This window comes from Balaenoptera acutorostrata, chromosome 6 (assembly GCF_949987535.1).
Source record: "Balaenoptera acutorostrata chromosome 6, mBalAcu1.1, whole genome shotgun sequence".
NCBI classification, from domain to species: domain Eukaryota; kingdom Metazoa; phylum Chordata; class Mammalia; order Artiodactyla; family Balaenopteridae; genus Balaenoptera; species Balaenoptera acutorostrata.
In genome coordinates, this window is record NC_080069.1 from 21,973,806 (window position 1) to 21,993,721 (window position 19,916).

The following is a 19,916-nucleotide window of genomic DNA, read 5'->3' on the forward strand; positions in this document are numbered from 1 at the left end:
TACCTCAAGGGAGGTATTGACATCTGACAGGAGGGGGAGGAAGAGAGGAGGAAGAAGGGAACACTTTCACACTTTCTAAATCATTCTATGAAGCCAGTATTATGCTGACATCCAAATCAGTCAAAGTCAAAGACATCATAAGAAAAGAAAACTACACAATAATATTCCTTATTAACATAGACCCCAAAATCCTGAACAAAATACTAGCAAGCCACATCCAGCAACATAAAAAAAGAAGAAAAAAAAAAGGAGTATACACCATGACCAAGCAATTTATCCCAGGAATGCAAGGTTGGTTTAACATCTGAAAATAAGTCAATATAATAACCATATCAATAGAATAAAAAACAGCAACCACATGATCAAATGAATAGATGATGGCATAAGGAGAGACAATGAAATAGAATTAAGAGTTTAGAAATAAACCCTTACATTACGGTTAACTTATTTTTGCAAGGTTACCAAGATAATACAATGGAGGAAAGAACAGTCTTTTCAACAAGAGTGTTGGGACAACTGGATATCAATATACAAAAAAGGAAGTTGGGTCTTACATGGTATACAAAAATTAACCAACGTGGATCAAAAATCTAAATGTAAAAGCTAAAACTATAAAACTCTTAGACAAAAACTTAGATCTTCACCACCTTGTATTGGCAATGGTTTCTTAGATATGATACCACAAGCACAGACAAAAGGAAAAATTGATAAACCAAACTTCATCAAAATTTAAAACTTTGAAATGGTCAAAGGACACCATCAAGAAAGTGAAAAGGCAACCCACAGAAGAAAGACTTACTTACAAATCACATATCCAATAAGGGACTTATATCCAGAATATATAAAGAACACTTACAACTCAATAATAAAATGACACATAACCCAATTAAATATGGGCAAAGGGTTTGAATGGACATTTCTCTAAAGAAGATATATAAATGGCCAACAAACACATGAAAAGATGTTCAATATCATTAGTCCCTAGGGAAATGCAAATCAAAAGCACAATGAGATACTACTTCACACCCACTAGGATGGCTATAAACAAAAAGAAGGCCGATAACAAGTGTTGGTGGAAGGTAGAGAAATTAGAACCCTCATATATGCTGGTAGGATTGTAAAATCGTGCAGCCACTCTGGAAACCAGTTTTGTAGTTCCTCAAAAAGTTAAACATAAAAAAAAAAAAAAAAAGTTAAACATAAAGTTGTTTTATGCCCTAGTAATTCCACTTCTAGGTATATACCCAAGAGAAATGATAACATATATCCCTACAAATAGTTGTACAGATAGGCTCATAACAGCATTATTTATAATAGCCCCAAAGTGGAAGCAACCCAGATGTTCATCAATTGATGAATGGATTAAAAAAAAATGTGGTATATACATAGAGTGGAATATTTTCAGCCATAAGGAGAAATGAAGTACTGATACATGTTACACCATGGATCTGCTTTGAAAATATTATGCTGAGTGAAAAAAGCAAGACATAAAAGGCTATATATTGTATAATTCTATTTATATGAAATATTTAAAGTAGGCAAATCCAGAGACAGAAAGTAGATTAGTAGATTAGTGATTGCTAGGGGCTGGGGGGAGGGGCAATCAGGGTTGACTGGTAATGGGTACAGGGCTTCTTTTTGGCGTGATGAAAATATCTACAATTAGATAGTGGTCATGCTTGTACAACCCTGTGAATATGCTAAAACCACTGACTTGTACACTAGAAAGGGTGACTTTTATTGTATGTGAATTATAGCTCAAAAAAAAAAAAAAATTTACCAAGGTGGCTTTTATCTCAATAGCAATTTTAGGGCTCCAAACACAGAATCAATTCAGAAGTTATGGAATGGAGTTCCAAAATATATCTTGAGGGTACTTTTTCCAGGTGCCAGCAGCTTTGAGAATCCCTGCCCTCAGGTTAATGAATAGACAAGATGAGGTCTTTTTTTTCTTATAGATGTGGCCTCCCTCCATTCTGCATCCGCCGACGGTCACGGCCAGGTAGGACTGGTCCAGGCCAGGACTTGGCTGACTCCTTTCCCTGGTTCTCTTAACCACCACACTCCTCCTCACGTTCACTTTCCAAGACTAGCTTATCCTGGGGTAGATTAAAAATGTCAGGTCTGTCGAGTTTTTCAGGAAATTCAACATACATTTTCAGATCTACACAGGTGAACTTTTTTTTTTTTTTTTAATACGCACATAGCGAATGAGAGCTCACGCACTCTACCTGAACTCAGGAGTACCAGGCCTGCGGATGGTCAGTCTTTTTAGAAGGGTGGTTGGACAATCACAAGCCACATACACATTCCCACAAAGACCAGAGCAAAAGAAAGTACCTTTCGTGTTATGTGCAGACCTCTGTCTGTGTTCTGCAAGCATCTCATAGAGTCACTGACAGGTAATACGAATAAATATACCAATCGCACCTTTCCAATAATTACAATTTCTTTCCACCAAGTCAGATGTGGGCTGTCATTTCCCGTGTTTTGTGGCATGCCACACATTTCTTGTATTTTTAAAGCACTCAAATTAGGGCCACTCATGAGCAAGCTCTAGGCTTCGTAAAAAGTCTGTTTCAGAACAGTGTTAATAGACGACTCAGAAGAAATGTTACTCAAGGTAGGAGAGGCTGTGAGGAGTTGGAACTTTTCTCGGTTGCCAAACCGCTCTTCACTTTTCTGTAAACTGCACAAAGGATTCATTTAACACGCTTCGGAGGCTGAAAGTGAAAGTGACTCAGACTATTTTCAGAAAGGTCAAGAAGCACATTTGCCCATCTTCCAATTCCTCTGAAACCCTGGCCTGTGAACATCACAACTAGAAGAACACAGTTCCCTCCTGAGCTGTCCCTCAGCGCCGCGGTGATTTTACTCTTTCTCTCAGAAGAGTTCAGGCCCCACTCTGTGAAATGGGTTCACGAGAGACTGTTTGGAGAACATCCGACAGGCAGTCTTTGGAAACGTATTAGGACCGAAACTTGGCAGTGAGATGCGGTGGGCGGATGGTGCAGGCAGCCCACCTTGTCCCTGGCCTGGTCACGGCTCACCCGCCGCAGGGACTGCATCCTCCAGCATCTCCTCTGTGACAGGGAGGCCACCGGGCAGCCATGTGAAAGCCAACAGGGTGATGAGAAAATGGGCAATCCTTCCTTCCCAGCCCTCAAAATTGGTACTATAAACATGGCATTCAGGCCGAAGGGTAATTTTTCTTAAAATATTAAAAGAACTACTGCTTAAACTATGGATTATCCCAAGGACCAGAGTTGTTATTAACCACAGCCCCACTTAGGCAGATTACTGCTTTCTGTGCTTCTTTACGACCCAGCCCAACAAGTGAGCTGCCTCTGCAGCCACATATTTCCCACCTATTCAGCCCGTGTGGGAGCTGAACGGGTGTCATCTGGATCACTTCAGGGACAGAGATGAGTTAGAGGAACTGTCCTCTGTCCCACCCCCTTGCCCACTTTCTGCTTCAACCTCAGTGTCAGGGAGCTGCTCCTGGGCCTGGGAGAGTGGAAGCAGCTTCCCCTACTGACCAGAGCCCTCATCTCTGTTTGTGGACAGACGCAGAGCAGAGCGGAAGAGGGGTTTTGGGAGTGGGGGGCCTGTGTGCCTTCCTCTGGCCCCTGGCAGCCTTGAAGTTTCCAGTTTCACACTGTGGTTCTAAAAAAGCCAGCCACCAGGTTTCCCCTGACCTCTTGGCTCCTGAGTGAACGCCCAGGTTCCTGAACACGGCCCCGAACTGGACGTGGTTGTGAGACCCACCTCCCTGTCCCAACAGTTCTCTTCTGAAACATGAAACAAGTAAAATATCACCACCACTTCTGTAGAAGGCAACCTTACTGATTCCAAAGCCCTTTTGCCTGGACACATCCAGTCTGTCTTTGCAGTTATCACAAATGACTACGATTCCTTCACAGATGAAGAAACAGGTTCAGAGGGAGGAGATGCTTTACCTGGTCTCATCACTGGTTTCAGAAGAGTTGAAACTTGGGCAAAGAATGCCTGTGTGACAAGAGAGAAGTCCGAGCGCTGCAACTAGAGAGAAACCCAAACAGACCCCCAGCTGACCTCGCACTGTAACGAAAAAGGATCCTGCGTGCTTCAACAAAGATCCCGTGTGCCGCGATGAAGACCCAATGCAGCCAAAAAATATAACGAAAAAAAAAAGAACTCCTGTGTGCTTTCCAGAAAAGCACAGAGGGAATCTACAGCCACCGGAAACTGTGACACTGAGAAGTGAATACAAGACTCTAGGTGAGTTTGACCAGTGCAGAATAGAGCAAGATGCACATTATGCTTCCCCAAAAGAAGCATGGGGTGCTCTTCACCCACACATGCTTCCTTTCTGATGGGTATCCCTATCAAACACGAGTCCTCAGACTCACTGCTCACAGCTGCCAAGATGGGCTCTGTATTCTCCAGGTGTCGTAATGAACGTCAGGGCTCTGAATTCAGAATGCCTGACACAAATCCAACTCTGGCCTCAGCTTCTTAAGCTAGAAAATGACAAACCCATTTCCTAAGGTTTTTGAGTATTGGATGTGAACATGCAGGCAAAGGGCTCGGTTTAAAGGAGACGCTGAGCAGGCATCGCTGTAACTGTCACACTGCTTGCCCATCGTCAGATCATTCGATACGCACACTATCTCTTGCCAAGTCATGAGAAAACTAGAACCGATCTGGGCAAAGGTTGACATACACATGTATCGGTAGCCTTTGGCTGTGTTGTTCAGCTGTTTTCAGGCTTAAGAGTAATGACAGGTCAACAGCTCCAGGTTCAATTCCTGACTCCACCACCCACCTGTAATCAGGCTATGCTCCAGCCTCCTGCTCTAGGTCCCAGGAATAACCAGTGCCTCTTCTTTCCTGGATGCTATGAAGAGTAAATACAATATAGCGCATGGAAACACCTGGAAGTATTTAGGGCTTCATAAATGGTAGTCATTATTATCATAACAATACCCGGCCCTAATTCTCTCATCGTATTCACATTAGTATCTTCAATGATATTGTCAAAATGTCCCCTTGATCAAAACACATAATACTGTGTTTTCTACACTTTTAAGATGGGACTGACATGCTGGTGGCTATGAGCTCACTTTGCTGGTCCCGGGGAATTGTCAGCTCACTGAGGAAGGGCTATATTTCTACCTTGCCTCCTTTAAGCTGGTGTGCGGACGACCGTCATGAGGGCTGGCCCTGACCACTCGAGAGGTGCATGTCTTGGTCTGTCCTTGGGGTCTGTCCTTTATTCTGTCAGGTGCCCAGCTGGTTCACACTGCCCTGAGGATTGGTTTGAGAACTATGACACACCAAATTGTGCCTATCCCTCTGAGGGGTAACTGAATTTTGGGAGGTTCCCAAAGAAAAGGCATTTGAAACAGTTTTTAGGGCTTGAGACCCACAAATATTTTGAGCAGGGTGTTTGATCCCCCTATCTGCCAAAATACCCCCAACCACAATCTGTAGCGTCTCATCTCTGCAGAAGAGTGGCTCTCATTTTACCAACATATTACCAAGTAACTTTAAAATGCCGTTTTTTCTTTTGTGACACACGTACACATTCTTTTCAAATATAAGAAAATTTTGACTGTCTTTTGATAAAGCCCAATAAATGCTGACATACACTATTTAACTAGGTAAGTAGACAAATAATAACGGCAGGATTAACCATTTAAGAAGTCTGCCTGCCTGCCAGGATTTTTGGACCCCAAATCAGAGCAAATGTAGGGCCTCACTTAACCAGAAGAGGGAGTTAGGGTTAAGTGAGGAAAAGGGTCAGTGGGTAGCCAGCTATGAGTCCACATGAAAATTAAGCATTTTCTGTAAGTGTGGCTTACACGAAATGACACCCCACTTCTCCAGTCCATGTCCAGAGCGCTATTGTAAGTATCGTCAGAAAAGTAACACTGTGTGACACGCCAAATTTCTTGACAGCCAGAGGGGGGAAAAAAAAGACAGGAAAACCATGTCTATTTTTTATTGAAAACAACACAAAGTTGAAATGACCCTTAAATCACAGAAAATGAATCACAGGAAATCTGAGTCTTCTTTTGGCCGTGACTACAAGTCCTCTCTTGACTCAGAATCTCTGTCACTTGGAGACCTCTTTTTCTTTCAGAGATAAGTTATAAATTAACCAGCACTACATTACCTCAAGACTAGTAGGTTTCCTGCTCTGAGATAACGTGAAATGTTTTTCCCCTGAACTGTAAGTGTGCCCGGTTAATCATCTTCCCTCTTGGTCGCCTTTAATTCATCTGAACATATGGATACATCCACTGTGTTACCAGCTTGCATCATGTGGTTTCAGTGTAAGGACTTGAAAACACTCCAAGCCCTGGAGGAAAACAAAAGGAGCTTCTGGCCCACGTGCTAATGCAGGCACTCCCTCAGGGACGAGCACGCCCCCCCAGCACCCAGCCACTGGGCTTCAACCCATGGGGAGTGTTAGGACCACCCTCCAGCAAGACTGCCCTGCTGAAGAGAAAAGCAAGGGAAAGGCAAACATCTATACAGACAGCTGCGCAGACACGTTGAAGTGACTACCGGATGATGTCTTTGCTTTCAGATACACTCCATTGACTTAATCACTCCAGGGACTTAATCAGAACTTGTTAGGAAATTAAATGGTGTTCAATCAGCAGCAGACTACGAATCCAAGTTAGGAGAGACAAGTCACTCAACACACTCAATATTTTTCCCCATAAACATAATTATTTCCTACTCAGTTAGAATGGAAGTGGCATTTGCACGTCACGGACAGAGCCAAGGGGTCCTGAAACGTCTGAAGGATCATGAAAACTAGGACCAGCACTTTATTTGCAAATTATCCTGCAGGAAATGAATGGTACAAGTTTATCAGCAAAGTGTACACACCACCAGATACAATCACCACAGAGCCGAATGTAAATTTTAACAAGCTCCTTTCATATGATGGTGATCAGCTGAGCAAACATCATAGTCTGAACAGAGTCAGCAGCAAAGGTGACAAAGAGCACAGCGCTTGCTGTAGTACAAGGACGCGCACAGTAAGCAGGCCTGCCCCCTGGCAGGGTGCCCATCAGCTGAGGTTAAGTCCACGCTTATCTCTTTCAAGGATTTTAGAATTGAGGTTGAGAGTTCAATTTCTCAAATTAAAAAACAAAAGTTTCGGTGATTTAAAAAATTCCAAGTCTATATGCTTTAAAAGAGCAAGGAAGCTGTGGTGCGGAGCATGGGAATGCATGAAACAGGCAGTCACCCACGTGTCGAACTTGACTTCACTGCAATGAAGCACAGCTGCAGTGTTCGGGGACAGTGGGGGACCCCTGGAGCTGGCAAGTAACAGGCGCGGGTCCTGGAAAAGGGGGGTTTCTCCAGCACTGCTGGACTCAGCCCTGGATGCAGCCTCAAAAGGCAGTGTGGTTTGATCAAATGAACACAAAATAAAGCTAGCCCAAATCCGTTCAGAGAGCTGTACTGTTCCGCTCCCTTTTGCACACTGAATTCTACAGCTGACTATTTCCCACACACTTCCTGTCTGTCCCCCAGGCAAGGCTATATAAACTCACACACCCCTGGAGCTCCTCCATTTCTAGTTGCTTATTTGGCCAGGGGTAGAAGGGCATGATGTTTGTTAGAACAGGGAGAGAGGGGTGCTGTGTTCACCTCCTTTCCTTACTGAAATCAGCTGCAAATAGCTGGGGAGAAGGAAGCAGAAAGCAGGCTCTACTTCACCCTTAATCCAGGACCAAGCCACTTCTAAGGGCCAACCTTGGCTGCACCATTTTATTTCTGGGTTAGGCCAGGGGGCCAGGCCACTTGCTAGGAGGGCTTAGAGGTACAACAGTTCCAGGCCTCCAGTTGGCCTCCACAAGGCCTTTGGTCCCAGTCTCTGACTGGATTAATTCTCCACCATCCATACTGTATTCTAAGACTGACTACGTAAAGAGGTCACCTGACAGAATCAGCAATGGAAAGGTGGTTTCTTCTAAAATCCAACATGCAATGATTTATTCAATACAAAAAGAATGGGGTAAGAGAAAAATTTCCATGTTTTCTTTTCACGAATTTTACTTATATTTGATAATTTTCACTCAGAATTCTATCAGCTCCTTTTTCAGTATGAGATGTATGTGTGCGGGTGTATGTGTACAATCCCTTGGAAACTTTATTTGGTATAACTTCACATTTTTGGTACAAAGAAATAATTTTATTTTCATACTGTAGCACAGGAGACATACAATCAATATTTTTTCCTAGCGTGTGCAATATATACATTATTCACATTAAAAAAATTAAGAACAGAAAGCCTCATATGCAGGAGGTATTTAAAAATGTATACCTAATTTTGAATTGGCGTTTTTGACAGTATACACTATTAGCTTTATAAATCTAAATGAAAATGATGATACACATTTGAACAAGTACACATAGGGGTCCACTCCAGATACTTAATTCAGTATGTGGATAACTCGCTCTTCACTTTGGTCTCTGGGATTCCAGATGCTGAGGCATACGTGAATCTGAAAGATACTTCCAGAAGTATATTTATTACACTGGCATTTTAAAGATTTCTCTTCCTTCTACTCTCCTTTATAACGAGGGGTCCTTTTCTCTTTAAAAGCAAGAAGACCTTCAAGTCTGTCTTTCGTTGGAATGGTCTAAGAGAAGCAAAACATTGTTATCTATGCCAAAAAATAAAGACAACTGTGAAAGTTTAATGAGCTTTAATTAAGGAAACTAATTAGAAGACAATCGAAAATTTTGAAATCATTTGAACAATTTAAATTATGTGACCAAATTTATCATTCTAACTCTTAAGATGCTTTTTTTCCCATTTCAAATATACTTCAATAAAATTGACTTTATTTTTTTTAGACAATTTTAGGTCTACCAAAAAACTGAGTAGAAAGTTCAGAGTTCCCATATACTCCCTCAAGCCCCCCCACTGTTTCCCCTATTATTAACATCCTGCATTAATGTGATACATTTGTTACAACTAATGAGCCAATATTAACACAATATTATTAACTAGCCCATAGTTTATATTAGGGATGTTCCATGGGTTTTGACAAATGCATAATGTCACGTATCCACCATTACAGTATCACAGAGGATAGTTTCACTGCCCTCAACATCCCTAATGGGCCGCCTAGTCATCCCTTATCCCCCACCCCAGTGTCTTTTCCAGAACGTCATAGAGTTGGAATCATATAGTATGCAGGCTTTTAAGACTGAAATCCTTCACTTAGCAATATGTATTTAAGGTTCCTTCCTGTCTCTTCCTGGTAGGATAGCTCATTTCCTTTCATTGCTGAATAACACCCCACTTATACATGTACTACAGCTTATCCATTCACCTACTGAAGGACATCTTGGTTGTTTGCAAGTTTTGCAATTAGGAATGAAGCTGCTGTAAACACCGGTGTGTAGGCTTTTGCGTGGACATAAGTTTTCAACTCATTTGGGTAAATATGTAACATGACTGCTAGATCATGTGGTAAGACTATGTAAGAAATGGCCAAACTGCGGCATCTTGTTTTTATTTGCATTTCTTAATGACATATGATGTGGAGCATATTTACCTATGATTATTTGCCATCTGTACATCTACTTTGGTGAGGTATCTCTTCAGACATTATACCCAGTTTTTAATGGGTTCTTTTCTTTTTTTTTTTTTTTTAATGGGTTATTTTCTTACTGTTGAGTTTTAAAAACTCTTTGTATGTCTTGGATACATGTCCTTTATCAGATATATGTTTTGCAAAGATATTTTTCCCAGTCTGTGGCTTGTCTTTTCATTCTCTTCACAGTGTCTTTTGCAGAGTAGAAGTTAATCTTAATAAAGTCAAAGATCAATTTTTTCTTTCATGAATTACACTTATGGTGTTGTATCTAAAAAGCCATTGCCAAACTCAAGGTCACCTAGAATTTCTACTATATTATCTTCAAGATGTTTTATAGTTTTTCATTTTACATGTAGGTCTATGGCACATTTTGAGTTAATTTTTGTGAAGGGTGTAAGGTCAGTGTCTAGATTTTTTTTTTTTTGTAGTTGAATGTCCAGATGCTTCAGTACTATTCCTTTTTAAGACTATCTTTTCTTCATTGAATTGCCTTTCCTCTTTTGTCAAAGATCAGTTGACTATATTTGTATGAATCTACTTCTGGGCTCCCTATTCTGTTCCATTGATCTATGTGTCTTTTCTTTTGCTAGTACCACACTATTTTGATTATTGTAGCTTAATTGTAAGTCTTGAAGTCAAGTAGTGTCATTCCTCCAACCCTGTTCTTTTTTTTTTTTTTTTTTTAAAGAATCTTTTATTATTTTATTTATTTTTTCACACACACACACTGTATTTTATTTTTTTATTTTATTTTTTTTTTAAACTTTTTTTTTTAAAGGATTTTCTTATTTATTTATTTATTTATTTATTTATTTATTTATTTTTGGCTGTGTTGGGTCTTCGGTTCGTGCGAGGGCTTTCTCCAGTTGCGGCAAGCGGGGGCCACTCTTCATCGCGGTGCGGGGACCGCTCTTCATCACGGTGCGCGGGCCTTTCTCTATCGTGGCCCCTCCCGTCGCGGGGCACAGGCTCCAGACGCGCAGGCTCAGCAATTGTGGCTCACGGGCCCAGCTGCTCCGTGGCATGTGGGATCTTCCCAGACCAGGGCTCGAACCCGTGTCCCCTGCATTAGCAGGCAGATTCTCAACCACTGCGCCACCAGGGAAGCCCCAACCCTGTTCTTTAATAGTGTATTGGCTAATCTGGGTCTTTGGACTTTCCATATAAACTTTAGAACTGGTTTGCCAATATTAAGAAAATAACTTTCTGGAATTTTTATTGGGATTGCATTGAATCTATGATCAAGTTGGGAAGAAGTGACATCTTAATAATACTGAGTCTTACTATCCATGAATATGGGATATCTATTTGTTTAAATTGTGATTTCTTTCACCAGAGTTCCCTCTTTAGCCTGTTGATGTGATGAATTATATTAACTGATTTTTGAGTGTTGAACAAGCCTTGCATATCTGGGGAAAAATCTCACTTGGTTGTGGCATGTAATTCCTTTTATATATTGTTGGATGTAGCTTGCTAATATTTCATTGAGGATTTCTATATCTATGTTGATGAGAGATAATGGTTTATAGTTTTCCTTTCTTGTAATGTCTTTAGTTTTGTTATCAGTCTAATACCGTCCTCATGGAATGAGTTAGGAAGTATTCCTTCTGCTTCTATTTTCTGGAAAAGATTGTAGATAATTGGTGTAATTTCTTCCTTAAATGTTTGGTAGAATTCACCAGTGAAACCATCTGTGCCTGGTGCTTCCTATTTCGGAAGTTTGTTAATTATTGATTTAATCTCTATAACAAACATAGGACTATTCATATTAGCTGTTTCTCCTTGGATGAATTTTGGTATATTTTGTCTTTCAAGGAATTGGTCCATTTCATCTAGGTTATCAGATTTGTGGGCATATATAGTTCACAGTATTCCTTTATCCTTTCAATGTCCATAAGATCAGTAGTAACAACCTTTCTTGCATTTCTGATATAATTTTTGTCTTCCTTTTTCATTGATTATCCTGACTAGAAGTCTGTCAATTTCATAGATCTTTACAAAGAACCAACTTTTGATTTTGTTTTCTATCTATTGTTTCCCCTTTTTCAATTTCACTGATTTCTGCTCTAAAGTATTATTTGTATTCTTCTGATTTGGGATTTAATTTGCTCTTCTTTATCCACTTTTGAAAGGTGGAAAGTTATTATTGATTTTAGATCTTTCTTCTTTTCTAATATACATATTTAATGCTATAAATTTCTCTCTAAACATTGTTTTTCAGATATTCCCACAAATTTTGATAAGTTGTATTTTCGTTTTGATTTAGTTCAAAATATATTTTAATTCCTCTTGAGACTTTCTCTTTGACAAATGTTATTTAGAAGTACACTGCTTAACCTTATTAAAAAGATTACATCTCACCATTAATAGGTGGGGTTCCATCTATCTTTCTGTTATTGACTTCTAGTTTAATTCCATTGTGGTCTGATGGAATACTTTGTATGATTCCTGTTACATTTGATAAGGTGTGGCCAAATATGCTTTTAAAATTTTTCTTCAGACTCTGAGGTTGTCCATTTGTAAGAGGTTTGTAATTTAGTTCATTCATGGTATGTGCTCATCAATGACAGGTGGTAATTTATATATACAGACCAGGCGCAGAGTAACACTCTAGCTATTGCTCCTAATTCATGATACTGCCATGCTTAAATGGGAGCTGACACAGTTTCCAATTCTCAGAAAAGGTAGAACAAAACTCTTGTGCTACTTTAGATGCCTTAGAACAAGCATCTAAAGTATCTTTCATTTAAAAAAGGATGGAAGAAAGGAAGGGAGGAAGGAAGATTTGTTCCTCTATAAAAAGCCCTATTAATTTGTGTACAAAAAAGAAAACTGTATATGTAATTGAACTAGTGAACTTTCAGTGGGTAGGAGGAAAGGCTCAGAACATCAGGAAAAGCCAATGAGTCTCAAATACTGATGTTTCCTGGAGGCACGTGCTCACAACTGCCTTCCTCACACCTCTCTACACTGGAGTGAGGGTTCAAGACCACACCCAGAAAACACAACATGAGCCAGAGAGACAGCTACAGCACAAATGGTACTAACTTAACTATTCTAAGCATTTTCTAAATTACATAGACAGGAGTCATTAGTATGTGGAACAGAATCAGTCGTAAGAGCTGGTAACAGTCAAACAGCAGAAACAAATAATTTCAACCCATCTGTATGATTTTGTAATAGTGTATCTATATCATGGTTCAGTGATATATAATTTAGTTGACTTATACAGAAGGTAAGGGGTATCTGCATTGAATTCGTGGTTGTATTACATACCTGAGCATAACAAGCTTCTTCTATGGCTAATCCTGTTATTAAATCGACCTGAGGATAAAAATATAATTCATTTCAGCAAGAATTACTTTTTAAAATATGGTATACTCAATACAAATATAAATTCAAATTTAATAACCTTATTCCAAAAGAACAGAATTCTTTGATGTAATACAGCAAATCAGAAGTATGACCAGCACGAGAAACTCTGGAACCAGGTTGCCTGGGTTCAAATTCTGACTCTATCATATGGGAGCTGTGTAACTTTAGTTACCCAGGTTATTTAACCTCTCTTGTCTCAGAGAGGTGCACCTGAACAAGGAGCTAATTACAGTTATCTACCAAATGGGGTTATTGTGAGGATCAAATGAGTTAATCTAGGTGAAGTCTTTATAAACTACATAAGCTATACATTGGGTTGGCACATAGTTAGGGTCATATAAGGTTTTTGCTATTAGCATTGTTACTATTTCTTTTTTTAGAGAATTTTTTTTTTTAATTAATTCATTTTACTTATTTTATTTTTGGCTGTGTTGAATCTTCGTTGCTGCGCATGGGCTTTCTCTAGCTGTTTAGGGTCATATAAGATTTTTGCTATTAGCATTGTTACTATTTTTTTTTTTGAGAATTTTTTCTAATTAATTCATTTTATTTATTTTATTTTTGGCTGTGTTGAGCCTTCGTTGCTGCGCGTGGGCTTTCTCTAGCTGTGGCGAGCGGGGGCTACTCTTCGTTGTGGTGCGTGCGCTTCTCATTGCGATGGCTTCTCTTGTTGCGGAGCACGGGCTCTAGGCGCGTGGGCTTCAGTAGTTGTGGCACGTAGGCTTAGTAGTTGTGGCTCGCGGGCTCTAGAGCGCAGGCTCAGTAGTTGTGGCGCACGGGCTTAGTTGCTTCACGGCATGTGGGATCTTCCTGGACCAGGGCTCGAACCCGTGTTCCCTGCATTGGCAGGCGGATTCTTAACCTCTGCACCACCAGGGAAGTTCCAGCATTGTTACTATTATGTAAGAATTTTTAAAAACCAAATACTTTGTAAATTTTTAAGAATGTATTTATTACTAACATATTTAACCTCTTTTTACTGCTGTGAAGGCCAGGAAAATATAGTGGCCTCTGGGTCTGCAAGGAAGAAATATCTTTCTTCAAAATTCCTGTAATTAATTATCCAAAATACAACTACTGTAATGAAAAGCCCAATGTAAATGGGTACCTGCATTGCTCCCTTGCCCTGCTTACTTCTCCCCTGTCCTGGGGCCTCCACTCCTTTGGAGCTCTCTCTCCAGAGTAACCCCAGGGCTCCCTGCAGGGTTTATGTGTGTCTCACTGCAAAAAGCACATCAAGAAGTTAAAGATGGTCTCCATCTTTAGGAGGAGCTTTGAGCCAGGAAGTTCTCCTTAGAACATTTTTTTTATAATATGATACTGGTGCTGAGAATACACAGAATGCCCTTTTCTTTTGGTTTTCTATGAACTACTAGCCAATAAATCTATTAACTCAATGGCATAAATAATAAGCATGTCATATGCTGCAGGGCATCAGTGAAATTACTGAATTCTGTGATTATGATACTGAAGCAACAACAGATACAAGCAGAATGCAATCACTGATGTAGCGAAAAAGAACCTCAGTAGCTTTCAGTAATCATAGCAGTGAAACAGCTATATTTTAGAATATTAAAAAATAATGGTTCATTTAAGTTAAATCTCCACTACCTATTCCAACAAGAAACTCAAACTTAAGGCACTTACCTCCATCCCTTGATTAATGGCTAATTTTGCCACTCTCATTGCAACAGGTCCCTAAAATTCAAATTAAAGAAACATATTTTAATTATTTATGCAAATCATGTTGTACATCTCAGTCAAATTCAGAAATTCCCTTTGCTGGATCCGTGGCATACAGGCAACAATGGCTGTAAGACAGTTGATGGAAAATGTATTTTAGGAGCCTTGCAAGGCCTTAATTAAACAGCAAGTGTAACAATCTATTGCACCAGCATGTTATGCAGATTTCACAGCACGCTGTGGCACAACAAACTATATGCTTGGAGGTCAGCAGGTGGTATGTGTCCAGTAGAGGGCTTTTCATTGCTCAGCAAATTTCCCTACAAGTTAAGTAGGAAAAAGAAAAGGAGATAAAGTGTTTGGCACAATAACACCCCCATTAGTGGTTCGACAGAACCCTGGGCTGGAGATGAGGCTGACACTATGGATTAACATGGGATTCAGATATCATCTGTTTCAGGCAGTGGAGCTGTATCTTTCTTCCCTGGGCATCAGTAACTAACCACGATGATGATGTATTAGTAAAGACGCGTCCTCCAGGCAGTGCTCCCACATCACACAAAAGCTTCAAGTCCAAATAAGTCCTTCAGGATGTGTGAGGGTCATAGAGGAAAGAATTAGGAGTCCTCTGTGAGAAGGGACACATAACTTTGTCTTAGAAACCATAACCCTCCAGATGGAATTTAATTATTTGATCACATTTTAAATTCCTGAAAATTGTTTATTGGGTGATGAATTAGAATTCAATGGCATGTTTTAAAGCATCTTTTGAATTAAAATGCAAGAGGCTCTAAATAACAGGCACAACAAAGGACTCCAATAAGTGAATGGATAAATGTAGGATGGCATGAAAAATGCCATTTTTCGGTTATCTATTTTAACCTATCTAAATTCTCTTCCTAAATCACGTGCTGAAAAATCTTTTTCAGAGACTGCAATTTTCCGAGGCTTAGGCAAGTATCTCAGTTAGAATCCTTCCAGATGTGATTTGTATGTATGTTACACATACTAGTTTTTTTTTTTTTTCTTTCAAGATCATCAATTCATTTTTTTTTAACAGAGTGCTCCTCTCCACAGGAAACTTATCCATTCACTTTTTAAAATTTTATTTATTTATTTATTTATTTATGGCTGTGTTGGGTCTTCGTTTCTGTGCGAGGGCTTTCTCTAGTTGTGGCAAGCGGGGGCCACTCTTCATCGCGGTGCGCGGGCCTCTCACTATCGCGGCCTCTCTTGTTGCGGAGCACAGGCTCCAGACGCGCAGGCTCAGTAATTGTGGCTCACGGGCCTAGCTGCTCCGCGGCATGTGGGATCTTCCCAGACCAGGGCTCGAACCCGTGTCCCCTGCATTGGCAGGAAGATTCTCAACCACTGCACCACCAGGGAAGCCCCTCCATTCACTTTTATTACCAGTTGACCCAGACAAGTGCTAGTCAAACTTGCATATGCACACAACTCCCCAAGCCCCTGGTTGAAATGGAGATGCAGATTCAGGGGTCTGGCATGCGCTGGGGATTCTGCATGTCTAACATGTTCCCCGCGGACGCCTGGACTGCTAGACCACAGACCACACTTTGGGCAGCAAGGTTTATAAAACTGGAGAAACAGGAAAGTGAAAATGCTATTAGATGTAACGCTTAATTAGTTTCTCTTTTGAAATATAAAACCAGTGCCTCTTCTTTATATACAAACTTTTTTCCTAAGATAGAAAAATGGAAGTAACATATAATACAGAAATCACCTAGAAATACTAATTTTATAGAAGCTTTCTAATTATTAAGAAGACTAATCATTCTGTAACAAGGTCTGTAAAAATGAAGATTATTCCACCTCAAGTTCTGTTTTGTAACTTTTGTATACAGTTTCACAGTTACACATTTTCCAAAGTCATTTGACATCTCCCTTCACTTGGGGAAAAATTAATTTCAGCAATTAATGTTCTCAGAGGCGTGTCCTTCAGATGAAAGAGACGATGAGTTCAGCCTGGTTTACCACGTGGTAGGGTGCAGCCAGATGTCAGGTTGGAGGTGGGGAGAAGGGGGCTCTCGGGCGGGGTGAGCTGTGGGCAGTGATGGCATTAACAGCACTGCAGTCACAGGAGAAAGAGCCAGTTCCCAGGAGTGAGATAAGGAACCTGAACCACAGAGGTGCCAGGGGGGCTAATGAGCCACCTGGGCAGAGCTCTGGAACAGGGAGCTGAATGCTCCCATCCAAGGATCAGGAGAGGCTGTGAATCTCAGAACTCGGGAGCTGTTTTTTTTTCTTAAACTAGTAAAAGTCTTTTCCACTTGCTCTCTCTCCATCAGTTCAGAGTATAAGACTCTGTGTTACCTCATATGGGGAATAAACTATATAAGGTCCCTGCCCTGGAAGAGCTTATAGCTCATAACTTAACTGAGAAGGACTGAAGTAGCATCAACAGCAGGCAGTGTGGTTTTAGAAACCAACTCAAATGAGAGGACCCGTCTGACAGCTCTCAGGGGACAGGTACATCACAGCAGACCTGGGCTTTGTCTTACAACAAAGAACTCCAAGGATGTCTCCTGAAACTGGATGCGAAACTCCAGACAAATGTGGAGGGTGCATGCATTTTTCTAGAGAGAGATTTCCCAAAAGGACCCATGGCCTTTGGTTACAAATGCTGTTTGAGTTAGAGAGGAAGTAATTTTGACTCCAGAAGTTATAAAACTTTATACGCCATTAGGAATAAAGACAAGTCACTAACTGTTTACATAGCAAAAATCCTTTAATCCATGATTTCAGAAGAAAGGAATATTTGAAAAATACTCCTAAAAGAGTGAGAGAACCAAGAAACCCTTAATACAGGTCCCTCGATGCGCTGTTATTAATATTACTCATGAGGATTATGATCTGTGAGTAAATGTGCAGTGAGTCCCAGATTTGAAGTGTAATTGTGAGGAAGCATACTGTGCACAAAGGAGTTAAAACCATGCCTACATCACCATAAAAACAAACACAGTAAGACACACAACTGGTGCTGTTCAAGCAGGTTATCTCAGGTTATGGGATCTCAATGAAAGCTCACTTGGCATAACTGACTCTGGGCTCCTTACTTGTGTTTCAGTTTGGGGGCAATCCAGTGTGACAGCCCATCCGTCACTGTTTCTCTTCATGTGTACAGTTCAGGTCAGAAGGGCTAGCTGGCGAACAACTTAAGTTGCTGGGAAGTTCTGTCCCACGTGATAAACATGTATGTGATATATATTATCAACGTATGGCTACAATAGGGGCCTCAGATTATCTTCAAATCTTAACTTTAATTCTGAAGGCTCTTAATATTAATCTAGTCAATTTGTTATAAAGTTATCTAAAAAGAGTAAAAAAAAGGAAACGCAATTAAAATACCTGAGGTAAAAACTCTCTTGCTAGGTCCAAGGCCTTTCTATAGGCAGCGTCCCCCTCCTGGTTCTGTTCCAGAACATGGCTGATCAAGCCCACTGCTTTGGCTGCTTGGCCATCGAGCACACGTGCAGAGAAGATGAGCTCTTTGGCCAGGGACATCCCAATGGCACGCGGCAGTCGCTGCGTGCCCCCTGCAGAGGGGATGAGACAGAAAATGCAGGCAGTGATTTGACACCCTTTCCTTTTAACATTTCAATGTTTCATTTCTTCTTTTATAAAAACAAACCAGGGCCAGAAGTTTATATGTCAAAATGAGTAACTGGAAAACTACTTCAAGACAGAATCTAATTTCTTAATTAGTTTATAAAATTAGTAATACCCCAAAAGCACTTAAGAACCTTGTATCATTAAGTGATCCTGACACTGACCATTACTTGCACCATGGCTGGTGTGTTCCTGAATCCAATCCACAATCATTACCACGTCAGGAACCACAGGGTGCACCGCAGTTGCGGGGCTCAGGGGCTGGTTGGGGAAGGAGTTTTCTCTCCCTCAGCCGGTTCACCAGAGGAATGACAGGTCCATCAAGCTTGGCATTTCCCTTTCAGTTTAGATAAAACATCAAATTCTGAGCAATTCAACTCATGTGCTTTTTTGAAGACTCATTTACAGTAAATGAACCGTAAACTAATTTTAATTTAACGAAAATAAAAACAGATAATTACTCATGAAAACAGGCTTCGTCCCGGGGTTTTATTTTTCAGTGCAAGTACTAATCATCCCCTGATGCATTAATCCATTAGATCCATCTATCTGCTCACCCCAATATCTTTGAGGGAAGAGACTGGGATCTCAATAAATAGAAAGCTGGACAAAAGCAGGTAATATTCTGACTGGGAGCTTCAATTTCTACCAATAAGAATATGAAAACAGCTGCAAATCCTAAATCTTATCTTGTAAGTCTTATCCTGAAAGTGGCGGCTGGACTGCCCAGGAGGCCAAGGAAAGGCTGACCGCGAAGGTTCAGAGGACAAAAAGCAAACTGATGGCCAAACATCTGAACAAGCTCACTGTGTTTCTCTGGCCCATAAAGTTTAAACTTTTTTTTCTGCACTAGTTACCAACATTTATAAACTGGGTGGGTGATTTCATATAAAAGCTGACTTGTACCTGGAAGTTAACTGTAGCTGCACCTTTTAGATGCAATGCACTCGAGTCTGCCACAGCCTCCACCCCTTCCTGCTACTCCAGTACTACAGACTGAGAAGTTTTGATTTTCTTTAAGCAACATTAAAAGGCAGGCAAAATATACTCTTATTCACATCTCAACCAAAAGTGGTGGGGAGACAAGTTTCAAGAAAGCATACTTCCCTTCAGTAATTAAGTATATTCCTACATGTTCAACAAACAAAGCACGCCAGCATTGGAAGAACATAGTTTAGGATGCTATTATTAAGCAACCATGTTGAGAATGATGACCATGTTTTGAAAACATAGGTGATTAAAAAAAAAAAGAAACAAAAATAAACCTCAAAAGGATTGACATTTTCAGTAGGGATTGTTTTTGAACATTAAATGAGTACTGCTTCTGTAAATTGCAGTTACTTATTGCTCACACAGCCCAAGCAGTTCTAGATGGTAAGTGTAAAGGTATTTTACACAACGTGGCAACAAACGCGTGTGAAAAAACGAAGCACTGACAAATTTAAATCTAACTGTAAACAATGATATTGCTCAGTGTAGTAAAGATAGGTCTGAAAACTTACGGAACAAGCTATATGGAAAAGAAAAGTTATTTACAGTGTTTCCAGTGGCAGCTGATTAGAACAGAGATATAAATAATACAACCCAGATAGCTATATTTACTCATGGAGCTGA

At 40.3% G+C, this 19,916-nt stretch overlaps 1 protein-coding gene across 3 annotated transcripts in view; it reads right to left on the reverse strand.

Annotated features, from left to right (window-relative positions):
- Nucleotides 1–5,973: 5,973 nt before the first annotated feature.
- The window catches only part of AUH (AU RNA binding methylglutaconyl-CoA hydratase), a 163,603-nt gene continuing 149,660 nt past the window's right edge, over nt 5,974–19,916 (reverse strand). For 2 of the 3 annotated variants that reach the window (XM_007193423.2, XM_007193421.3), the window contains 4 exons: nt 18,042–18,229; nt 14,640–14,690; nt 12,894–12,941; nt 5,974–8,651 (listed from right to left, as the gene is read on the reverse strand). In XM_007193423.2, coding sequence (XP_007193485.2) covers nt 8,574–8,651; nt 12,894–12,941; nt 14,640–14,690; nt 18,042–18,229 — 365 coding nt within the window. In that variant the 3' untranslated portion in view covers nt 5,974–8,573. Of the gene's footprint in view, nt 8,676–12,893; nt 12,942–14,639; nt 14,691–18,041; nt 18,230–19,916 lie in introns of all 3 variants that reach the window. The other variant, XM_057548727.1, reaches the window with a different exon arrangement.